Here is a 12,622-nt window from a genome sequence, read left to right on the forward strand (position 1 = left end):
TCTACAATAGCTCAAATTCAAACTGCCACTTTATCAAACAAAAGGTTGATAAAATTGCTATATTGACAAATTATTACGTTATTCTTCTCTAATTATATCAAGGCAATCACAAGTTTTAAAAATTAAAACAATTTTAAATACTGCAAATAGCTTGTGAAATTCTTTGAAAATATTTTTTAAATTCATACAGGTCTCAATTTGTGTATATAATTTTTCATTCAAATAGTTGCTTATGCACTTCACATAACAAATTAAGTAGTAGGTAATAACCTGCATTTAAAATCATGTAACATTCCTAAAAAAAACCCCCATACAAACCAAAGGATAAAACATCAGTATCATTCTTGATAACTACCTTTATATTCCCAGGGAATTTTGAGACTCTTCCTCTACCATATATTGCTAGATCCTGTACATTTTTGGAAAGGCATCAGTAGGGTGGATTGACCACCAAAGAAAGATTAAATTTCCTCTATAATCAATTGATTATTCATGGAAAGAAACAAACAAACAACTAAACCTACCTTGCAATTCACTTTTAATAAGGCAACTTTCCATCATGTACAACAGAACAGTGACCATAATATCCAGCAGTTGGCATTCTTCTGTTACTTGGCGTGCTAGTTCTTCATTGCTGAACAACTGAACACTGATATGCACAATTCTATTAGACATGGTGTCTGATTCATGGCTTTTCTTCAGTGTTTTCATAATAAAAGCATAGTGCTGAACAAATGTTTTTGTAAAAGCAATCTGCAAATTATAAAGAAATGTTGACATTAATGAGCATCATACAAAACTTATAGCTTTCTTTCATTATAAAATATTCCTTTATGAATGTACAATCAACATACCCTGGGAAACACCAGTTGCTATGACAAACCAAGAGTGATGACTGCTTTCTAGAAACAGACCAAATGAAAAGACCTATTTATAGGGAGGGGTATCTTAGGCTGCTAATTTTATTAACTTTCCTCAGAATCTAATCTTGTCATTCTATACTTTCCACACTAAAGAAGGCCAACCCAGAAATGTTCAAACAAGGAATATAATGTCTCAGCATGCCCGTGAAAGTAGTAAAATTCTAACAATTATTTTATCCTAAATTTGTACATCCTACAACAGATTACCTAAAATGATACACTGTGAACAATTAATTTAGTAGTGCCTTATAAAGCTGCCTCATCACTTGCAGCCATCTAACCATGAAGTAAGGTATTCATTTCTAACCATGAAGTAAGGTTTTAATTCATTTTCAAGCAAAACTTTCTACACTGATTTTCATTTCTACTGTCATAGCATCCTATACTTTTAAAGTAAAACTTTAGTGCTTTTCACTCAATAACTAAATTAATTATGCAGATTTGTTATTCTTTACACACCTGTTAGTGGTTTTTTTTTAACCACATCATTTATTTAAATGCATTTAAATGTATTGTACATATATATATATATATAAATCTTAGCACAGTTCTGTGTTCCACTCCATTAGCCTCAAAATGCATTATAAATCAACCTTTTCACTGCACATCCATGAACATATCTGCTAGCTTTGAAATCACTTCTCACTTAGTACTTTACGTTCTGAATTAGCACCATCTGGACTTGCTTGGCTTAGTAAGAAGACAAACTGTGTAGTGATAAAAATCCAAAGTCTAAAAATCCCTTGCCAATTCCTTCTGGAAGAATTAACCTTTCATAAGCATAGAATTAGAAATGTTAAAACCACCCTCATCAGCCATGCTTTCACCAGACTGTATACAGATCACTACTTTATTTGATCTGCCTTAGATTCAGTGCTCCCATATTTTTATTATGGCACCACCAAGTTATTATCACCTCAGAAGTACTTCCAAAAACATGATGACATAATTCTGCTGTTAGGTACAGAAACTGAAATACCCCCAAAGATAAAGTTGCTGATGCAAGAAACTGAACCAAGGTGAGAATGGGGACCTCACTGCAGGAAACACTGCAAGAATAGTTAACTTGCCTTCCTATACCTGGCCCACAGTGATGTATAATCACTGAAAGTATGTTCCACATATAGCACCCAACAATGGTAACTGTTCTCACCTAAAGCGTTTTTGGCACAATGTATTCTCAATACTTGAGCAAAGTTAATACAATATCATTCTGGTATTACAGATATTACCATCACATAATTTCCTTTAAGTTAAAGGTCTGAAACAATTTTCATCACTGGCATTAGCATCTATCATCAAGACATTCACACTAATGTTAATTACACCCTAATTCACATTAAGCCTCAGACAGAAAATAAGTAGCAGGTATTTTAAGAAGTTAGTATATTAACACTGCTGGTAAAAGAGTATGCTTTATTTACGTATTACTTCTTCACACTGTATTATGTTTAAATAGGATTTTTGGGTTCTGAGATGAAGAAACTATGTTTCACTTGTTTTACACAGCACGCTCAATTCAAGTTGACTGCAAAAACAAGGTCCTTCTCTAAGGACAAATTTTGGATTTTTTTTCTTTAGTTTATATTGGCATGCATCAAAATTTTTTGTGCCTCACTCATTTACTGTAATAAACTTCTGAAAGTACTGTAAATTTGCTCTCACTACAGTATAATGGCACAGTAGGCCAAATCAGTCCATCCACATATCCTTTCTCTCAGTGGCTAAAGCTATATACACAACTAAGGAAAAATATAGAATGCAGCAAGAATGCAATTTCTGTCATGACATGTTTCCAAATACTCAGGTCCAATCATCTGCAAAAAAGTTTCCTAAGACACACATGCTTCCTGTGCATCTAATTATCTTCACTGACTTTTCTACCTCTAGAGAAACAAAGTTAATTTTTTCAGCTGGCCTCTCCTCTTGGTGACCACTCAACTTCAATCCCAGAACTCTCTGGAGACTAACACCAACCCCATGCTTCAGTTAGAACTTACATCTCCCATGTTTATGTTCTCAATGCTAAGATGTAAACTACTTCTGCCAGCTGAATGCTGCACTAAAATTAAGGTTCCAATAGAAAAACTGCTCTACAGAATTTGTAGAACAGCATATCCAGGGGTTGGTGAAGTCCTGTTGCTGTAATAGCTGCCCCAAGGGTCACTATGGGAGGTGCCTGACACAGCACAGCATTTCTGTTAATTATGTTTGTTGATTCATAATGTCCAGATGCTTCTGCATTTTTCAGCAAGATTTCAGCAAGGCTCTGCACTTGGATGATTTACACTCTTCCAGCATCTTCCTGTTTACTGCCAACACATTCTTTGCCTTCTCCTTGGTCACAGGAAAGTCTCTTTCTCGGGCCTTTTATTTTTCCTCTGGTCCACATCACAACACCTTTAATTTCTTGGAAGCTTCAATAAATTTTTCTTCTGCTCTCCTTTTCTTCACTTGTAACTCTTCCAAGCTTCAAATGTCAGAGAGTGATGGAAGGGATGCCTCAAGCACAAATCTGTAAGGCAAAGACCACACTTTTTGTTGTGCTATCTCTCTCATTTGCCAAAGTGGGGAGAGAGGGAAGAGCTAGTAAACCCAGGGTTTTAGCCCACCCCTTTCAACACCTCTTTTTAGTACTGGGAATCCCTAAAGGGAAGTTTGTTTTCCTATTAAAAAAAAAAAAATCTGTGTAACTGAGATTGCTAGTGGTTCAGTGACTGCTACACAGGGCAGTGATGGATTCTCATATGCTTATGCTGGAGGTCAGAGATTTCAACAATTCCAAAGCATATGCAGATAGGCAGCTCTGTGCTCTATGTCCAGGTAGCTCCCTCAGTTTACCACGAATCCAACCTAGCAGAATTCTGCTGATTTAATGAGCTAAACTGCCTCACAAAGAATCAGATAAATTGCACACCACCAGACAGAGAAAAAATTAGAACAGTACATGTAGTGTAGATGGGATGAGAGAAAGTAGCAGAAAGGTGCAAGACCATTTGGAACAGTTTAAATCCCTAGAGGTATTCCTGTTGTTTGAGAATGCAGTACGATTAATCAGCAAACAGGCTTTTCTTTCAAAAAAGCTAAATGGAAGCATGTAAGATAAAACATTCTTCTAACTCATTCCAAAATGTTATGTTCTCTCTTTTCCATGTAAAAGGTAGAGCCGCTCCTTGTAAATTAACCACAGGCCTCTTAAACATGTTTAAAATTCATGCAGCATTGACAGTTTTGCAACAAAGCAAAGGTTTCTTGTGAAAAAAAGTTTACTGCCTCCCTAGTACTGCTATGTGATACATTTCCTGCTCTGAGTTCCCTCTACTATTTAAAATGCCATTTAGACGACCATGACAATTAAACACAGATTCTAAAAGAATTTTGAACACTTGGTATTTGTGCTTCTACTAAAGCTTTAACATAGGAATTAACTGCTTAATGAAAACCAGTACGAAATTGGTAACAAAAAAACCAACCAACTAAAAAAAGTTTATAAAAACCTTTCAATCTGAGCATGCAGTATTGGTGGGTAGAAAATGGACTATTTCCAGTTAAAGGTGGCAATCATTAGAGAGACCAAATACACCATGATCTCCACTCTGAGTGAAGAAAGATAATGAATAGAATAAAGAAAGTCACTGAAGATTATGGCTCATTGTCAAAGGAAGAAAGATCCCACAATCATTAGAAGCTGATGTTATTACATGGTACAGTTGTAAGGGAAACACAGCAACACTTACCAGATTCTTCTGCATGCTGCTAGCAGCTGGGTGTTTTTACAGGCAGGAATTTAGCTGGCAATGGATCAGGAGAACTGGATGTCCATGAGCATGTCCAAATATCAGGAAGAATTCAAGCTTCATAGCAATGGATCATCAGTTAGGAAGTCCTAATGTCTCCTCATGTATTAGCTCAATCTAAGACCAGGACGAATCTGTGCTGGTATCCCAAATCAAAGTGGTGTCTTGAGATGGACACAGTAGTGCTCAAGGCCCATATCTTGGCTTTTTCTTCCTTGCAAATTATCTTCATGTCCCTTGTTTTGATGCAGCAAGATTTTAAGAAGGCACAAAAATAGTGTTGTCCCATTATAAACAGACTTTTTGGAAAAAATCTGCATATCTGGACTGCAGAATTTTGTGATCTTTTCCTCCCAGCAGGCATTGAGAAGGTCCAAAATATTTGCACGGCTCAAGGGTATGACATGATCAGAGCAAAATGTTAAGCCTGATTGCTATGTATACTAGGTCTTGGGAACATGTGGAGCAAACAACCAAACCTGGCTGCACGCCAAGATTTAAAACAGGAAGATGACATCCAGTCTCCACAACTCTGGGCCAGGAGATACTTCGTAGGGACAACTGCAAAACTCTGTAAGGAAGCACCTGGAAGGCTGCCAAAATCACCTAGGGCATAGCTGAAGCAAGAACACTCACACTGTAATGGCCTGGGTGGAAAAACCACTGCCTACTACAATAATTGAAACAGGAATGAAATCACTGCAATTATTCCCTAGTCATACCACGCTACAGAATCATACAGTGCTGATCCACGTATTTTAAGTGACAAAAAACAAATTACAAAGTAAAATAAAATGAAACAAAATCCATCACATGCAAACATGCACTAACAGACAAAAAGGAAAGTAAATCATCAATCAAAACTAATAGCGCTGCTCCAGATTTATCCATCTTGTTTTGTCCACATTGGTTTTCAAATACTAAACACTTAGGAACTTCTTATAAAATACTCAAAACAAGTTAAAGATCTGCATTATTTTACTACTTATTATTCAAACATGAGTATACATAGTGTCCTGCAAAGGATAATACACACTAAGTATGTGAATATAAAAGATACTTAGGTTTGAATTAAGTAAGGCCAAGTACCTTATAATCTTGATCTGGTAGCATGTTGAGTAAGAAAGTCACCATCTTCTGTGGAAACTCGTATTTTATTGTCCAAAATAATAATTCTTCTAGAAAACATTTATGCTTCAAAACATCCATGATAGACTGATCTGCATAAAAAGTTGAAGCAGGGCATGTGTAATGCAGTAAGTGTTAAAACTAAGAACAATAATAGTGCTGTTGCAGTCATAGAAAAATTCAGTAACAAAAATTTAAGAACATCTTAGTTCATTCTGTAAATAATTTCTTTTTAAACACTGGAAAATTAAGATCACCGATATTGCAGAGTGTCAGAGTCTGTAGCTATAAAAAGAATCTCCCAGAGAAGCCAGTGAAAGTTTTCAGTACAATTCTATCAATCTTCATTGATTGCATTGAATCACATCAACTGACTGTAACAGCTACACTGATTACAATGCATGACAGCAAATTGCACAATATTTACACAACTACTTAACCAAGGGAAACATTGTAGATTACTGCTTAACTGAAGTTAAAATACCAAAACAAAAAAATACAGGTTATGATTAAGTGATTAATTCTATTACCTAAACAACTTTACCAAGCTCTAAACAAAATAAATAGAAGCAATAATGTATCCTTTATTCTTACTTTCAAAGCAGTACATGCACTGATTGACCAACCACTAGGCTGTTTGCTGGTTTTTTTAAATACAAAAATTACCATACCCAGATAATCAGGAGGCACTAGCTCCTGATGGTAGCAGGAGAGACATTCTCATCTTTCCCCTTTTCTGCCCACTCACTCTGCCCCTTTACTCATACTGATAGTAGATCCCTGTGGGGCACCTACATAGGAATCAAGTCCAGGATCTTTCCATTTTGTCAGCTGTGTTTTCAAGCAGATCAGTTTCCTGATTGCAAAGCTGCAATCTGACCTTTGCTAGAAAAAACTGCATGAAATGATCACTTGATAGAGTATAAATCATATTAACTCTGTTTTCAAAAAACTAAAATATAAAGACTCTTCATCATAAATAATCAACCTCTTGAAAAACTATGCTTTACAACTACAACAGGTGGTGTTCACTCCAGTAACATATGAGGACTAAAGTAATAATACTAGTGCTTCTCTATACCTAGAAATCAACTACACCTGAGGATACAGAGCTCCACACAAAACCACATATTCCAACAGGAGTCCATGAAGTGCTGCCATCTGCACACAGCCAAAAACATTTACACTGAACATCATCTGGCCTTCAAGACTCACATCTTCATTGAAGTGTGACAGCTTTAGAGACTGCACTGGATAGCTTTGTGCCTGTTCTAGGCAAGACAGACATTTGTGCTCTTCCTAAGCAGGAATTACCTCAATTTTCCACCATTACCAAGTGTCAGAGTTCCCCAGGCAAGTAACCAATTTGCCCAGACTTAAATTTTAGGGTTCTCCTCAAGACTCAAGCAAGTCACAAAAAAAATGTATATGTTTTATTCAATATATTTGACAAGCATTGATATAAAACACTACCTTTATATAATCATAAAAGATATTATAATATGTTGCAATATAAATAAATATTAAACTAATTTGAAAGGTATTACACATCACCTAGAGCAACAAACATATGATGCTCATTTATGTTCTCTTCCTCATCTCTTGTTATGAAGTTGCATGTGTGATTTGACTGCCCAGGAAAGCTTGGTAACCATGCAAGACTGAAGTCCTCTGCCCACAGAACAGAGAGCACAAGTTTAGGTACATGCCAAATGCTTCTGAGTGAGAACAGCATGACAGGGACATGACAGGGGACATGACACAACACTGTACCTGTCACTGAGGGTGCAGCTTTCTCTGACACACAGCACAGGTGAACAGGACATATCCAATACTCCATGCAGCAGTTTGAGGCAGGGACACAACAATACACACCTGCTTACACCTGCTATATAATTTGAGTAGGCAGAATGCTCTTAACCAAACCTGGAACATTTATCAAGAACGCTGGGACTAATGTTCCTACTCTTCTGAAAAGCATCACTAGATTTTAAATTTATTTTTTAAAAAAACAGTGTCTCAGGGTTTAAAAATCATTTGGTATTTCAGATGGAGGCAGGATGAGGTTTTAAAACAGAATAAAAAAAAATTCTCACTACTCAGTCCCATACCTGTATGAGTGAACCTCAGCTTAAAAACTGCACTTTCTTTAAAGAAATATTTTATTCTTCTTTGTGCCACAAAACACCTCACAGAGTGTTGTAAATATCTCTCTGGAATATAAGATGTAGCATTCCAATATACCCCCAGTATATAGCCCTGATGAAGACAGTACCACTGCAGAGCTAGGATGGGATAGGGAGTTTGCTTATATGGAAAAGGTAAATCTGTTTTTATTCAATACTCAGTTTTCCAAAATTTTCTTCTCATACTCTTATTTTATACCCTATTGGACATAAAATATGAATACTGAAAACTTTAGAAAACTATTTGATATTTAATAAAAACAGATACTTACCCTTCCCCCTTTGGCAGACTCCCTCCTCTGGGGCAGATATTAGGAGCTATCAACATCATGATCATAGTCCATGTTGGGATGCCTCAGAGGGGGAAGACTACAATCCTGGGGGAAAATGAAATGTGGAATTCAAGTCTCACTTATCCTGAAATGCCACTGCTGATATTGGTTTTCTGATCAGGAAGTTTCTAAATCTGGGCTTCCTCCCTGCCTCTTTCCCTAATGAGTTATTATGCATCAAAACAGCAGCATTTTTTTCTTGTGTTACCTGACTCTAATTCATCTTTTAGACAAGCTAACAGCCTCTTAAATCCAAGTAAGAGAACCTTACTTGGATGTCTCTATGTTTCCTGCATATCTCCAAAACTACTGCCTCTTCCACATCTCTACCACAATCTTTCTCACATCGTTTTTAAGATCACCTCTAAACAACAGGATTGCCAGAACCTTTAGTTCTCCGCTTTTTCAGCTTCCTCATAATTTTTCCTTAAATCTGGAAACACTAGAAACAATCAATCTTACTTTCCCATACTCCTCACATCATACTATTTCATTGATTCAAGAACCTCTGCATTTAAAACTCAGGCTCCAAACTTTCATTCCACAGACCTTCCAGAAACTTTATTCCAACTTTCCCTACAATTCCTCTACCCAAATATTCTTTTCTCAAGGCTTTCAACTCATTGCACTTCCTATGTCAGTCTCCTCACACTCATAATAAAAAAAACGCAATCAAAAAATTCTTCTTTATCTAACAATAGCATTTAAATATTATTGAACACTTTTTAGCACAGAAACATGCCAAGTACCAGACAGAACCATCTTGTCTAGCCTGTGGTTGCTCTTGAATTAAAACCTGCAGTGACCTCAATGTGAACGCTACTCATGTTGGACTAGAAACTGCAAAAGGGACTAATTTCAAGCTAGAAGAAAAAATGGAGTGGTTTCAAGAGAGACTTAATTCAAGTATTTTACCTTAAACATTAATAAACTACCAAAAGACCAACCAGAACCAGAGAGAACCATTCTTGCCTGGCTGCTAACACAATCATACTGCACAGTGGCACAATCAAAAAAAAATTTGTTAACAACAGATACATCAAACACCTGTTTTGTAAAGCTATATTGCAGCCTTGATAGGCACACAGTGAAAACTGAATGAATTTTTGCAGGTCAGCTTCAACACAGAGGTGACAAAATGGTCAAACAGAGTCCCAGACAGAGGTACTCACTCAAGGGAAATCTAACCTGCCAAGGACCACATTTTCACTTGCTACTCATTTTCAGACTATGCTATGTTAATACCTGTCACATGCAGCACTACAGTGCTTGCGAAGTGAACTGAGCATCCCTGGATATTTTTAAGACAAACATAAAGCAAACATGATGAACTGAGATCAGTACTTTATAAATACCTTTGGTGGTGCTGCTTAGTTTCACCCTCTTGCGCTTTCCCACACCTTGGCTACCATCCTGGTCCTCCTGGGGCAGAGGAAGAGTTTTAAAAATTGACAATCATATACTTAGAAACTTATTGCCAAGAGATTGTATGCTCTTAAAATTCTGGTTTAACTACCAAACTAAAACAGAGAAACCTTCAACATATTCTTACAAGAAAAACACTTTTACTGTTTACAGGAATCACACATTGTGAGCGACCCTTGCAAGAAAAACAATTTTTTAAGTTCTCTTTTTCCCTCTACAGGCAGCCTTATCATCCACATTTATTTCATTTATTTTGTAAGGTTAGTTACTTTGATTTCTAAAACTTATTGCTACAAAAGTTTAACACTACAAAATTTCTAATCTTTGCACATCTAAGATTTTACCTTATCCACTTGCAGGGTTTGTCAGGTTTTGTTTCAGAGAAAAAATATCAGCCAACATAATGTGTATCAAAGTTGGCAACATATATAATTAGTTATATACTCTCTAATCAACATAAACTTTTGATGCAGGAATAAAGTATTTGTGACACCTTTACGATGCAAATTCTAACTGCTTGTTCCCTAGAGAATAACAGAAACATTTTGCACAGGCACTTGTCATCTGAAGCTTTCAAGGTACTCCACAAACTAAACAGCAAAGGCTCCAAAATGTAATACAAGTTAAAAACATCACCACCACCACTTCACAAAATCTAACACTGCATCTTAAAAAAGCATGTGATATCACAGGAGTATACTACACGTTTCATGGATCTTTGCCAACACTGGTAGTCCCAATAAATCCAGAAATATAGATTCTTACGGGAGCTAATAAAATGAGATATAATTAATACAGATATCTACTGTTAAAAATAAGTACTCAATATCCTTCTCCCCTAAGCAAATGCCATGTTTTACTTCCAAACTTCTCTGGAATGATAAACAACCTGAATCTCAAGAAGTTACTATCCTTCCTTGGGGAAGAAGATTCTTCACACTTTATACCTAAGGACTGGCCACAAGTATGGTGTAAATGAAAGGTCTGATTTTGTCTACCCTTTCATTTCCTCCATCTGAAAATCCATTTTAAGATGGACACACATTAGAATACTTAGGCATCCTGTGGCCTTTGTGATCACAGGGTGCCTCTGGTACTTCCATCAGGAATGAGTCATTAAGTTCTCAGGGTGTTGCCACTGCCCAGTCCCCAGTCAGAGGGGCCATGTATTCTCAAGAAAAAAAAAATCAAACTTGTTGGGATATTACTATAAACTGCAGGACTCTGCAACTCAAGTGTCCTGCCCTGAAAAAGCCATCAGTAAAGAAAGTTAATTATTTGTTTTATAATCTTTTTCTTAATCATGAGCTGCTTTGCAAATACAAATTACTGAAAAGGAAGTTCACACCTTTCATCAAAAGCCAAAATAGAAAGGTGGAAATGCTTATCAGAAAAATAACTTTCCTCTCCTCTGTACTCCCATGTCAGTTACACAGGGAATTTACAGCTTGTTTTTAATACCTGATAATATTCTCTTAGAGGAGAGTAAAACTATGTTATAATTAAGAAATGTGGGAAGAGCACACTTTTAACAGTATTTTCTTCCACCACTATTTAAAATGAGTGTAGAAAGGTTAAAAATGTTCTTTCTCACCAAGATCCAATGGCAGCATTGTTTCACAGATGGAACACTAGATTACAAAATCTACATAGATAACAAATCAGGACAGTACTTTTGCAGGGAACTAAACAGCTTGGGAAAGTTTTGCACAGTTCAGTACTTAGGTTTACTTCTACAGTACTAGATGGTTTGAAGTAAAAGATTAATCTGTAGGATGGTTGTTATTTCTCATGTTTTCCTTTCTGCAAAAGGAGAAAAAAGGCCCTCTCTAAACCTGTCCTCCTGTTCAAGATTTTATGTTCCATGGAATCAAATGAAACACAGTCCATGAATGCTTTTGCCACACTGAGGGATTAATGTTTTTGTTACCCTACCAAAACGTCTGCTAAGGCTTACTAGTTGAAAGTAGATTTTAAATAGCTGAGAAAATTGATGAAGTTACTCTACCAGAATTTAACTTTCTTCTACTTATTTATTAAAGCTCAACTCAAAATGAGATTCTCTCCTTTTTACTCCCACTCCATATGTTTGGTAAGTAAGGTCAAGTCTACACATGGGAATTTATCTACAGAGAAATTCTCACTGCTGCTCTCACCAGTTCAGCTGGATTCTCAAGTGCCAGAAACTGCTAACACCACTCATAGCATTACCTGCTCTAAGTTTGCTTTAATCAAGTCCAATTTACTTGACAGTGATTTCTGGAATACCTACACAGGTTTCTTCTCAGTTATATACAGAAATTAAACTGGAACAGTATTAGCAAACCACAGGATTTTTCAAGAGGTCCTTAGTAAATCAAAGGCATGAGATCTATTCCTTTATACCTCCATTATTACTAATTACTAAAATTGGGACAATGTAGGGCAGGTATAAGTAATGAGATTTCTGGGATGTGGTTGCAAGCATTCTCTCCCTTTAATATTCTGTTGCAGGTCATTACAGTCTTTAAAAAGTCTCACCTCATCTGAAGAATCCCCTTGTCCTGATGTTGCTGTACCACCTGCCAAACCTTTTGAAATAAAAAAGTTCAGAGATTCTTTTCATAAGTCTATTATTGAAAAGACAGTATTTTAAGATTTTTAAGCCAGCATGAAATGGAACACTACATTAATCTTCTTTAAAAGATACAGAGCAGTGGACTGAAGTTGGAGTAAGATTTCCAAGCAATACAAAACCAGAGATCTGCAAATCCATGCCATTGCAGAACTTCAGTGCACTGTGTTAACAAACACTCTTTCAGAAATCGAATAAAAAACTCTGATAAATAATA

The 12,622-nt window shown here is 36.3% G+C and overlaps 1 protein-coding gene across 3 annotated transcripts in view; it reads right to left on the minus strand.

The window, feature by feature from the left end:
- UBR3 (ubiquitin protein ligase E3 component n-recognin 3) overlaps positions 1-12,622 on the minus strand; it is a 99,489-nt gene that overhangs the window by 72,745 nt on the left and 14,122 nt on the right. For all 3 annotated transcript variants that reach the window (XM_059475579.1, XM_059475581.1, XM_059475580.1), the window contains exons 5-8: positions 12,312-12,361; positions 9,722-9,788; positions 5,810-5,940; positions 525-753 (exon numbers count right to left, since the gene is read on the minus strand). In XM_059475579.1, coding sequence (XP_059331562.1) covers positions 525-753; positions 5,810-5,940; positions 9,722-9,788; positions 12,312-12,361 — 477 coding nt within the window. The remainder of the gene's footprint in view (positions 1-524; positions 754-5,809; positions 5,941-9,721; positions 9,789-12,311; positions 12,362-12,622) is intronic.

This window comes from Ammospiza nelsoni, chromosome 7 (assembly GCF_027579445.1).
Source record: "Ammospiza nelsoni isolate bAmmNel1 chromosome 7, bAmmNel1.pri, whole genome shotgun sequence".
Lineage (NCBI taxonomy): Eukaryota > Metazoa > Chordata > Aves > Passeriformes > Passerellidae > Ammospiza > Ammospiza nelsoni.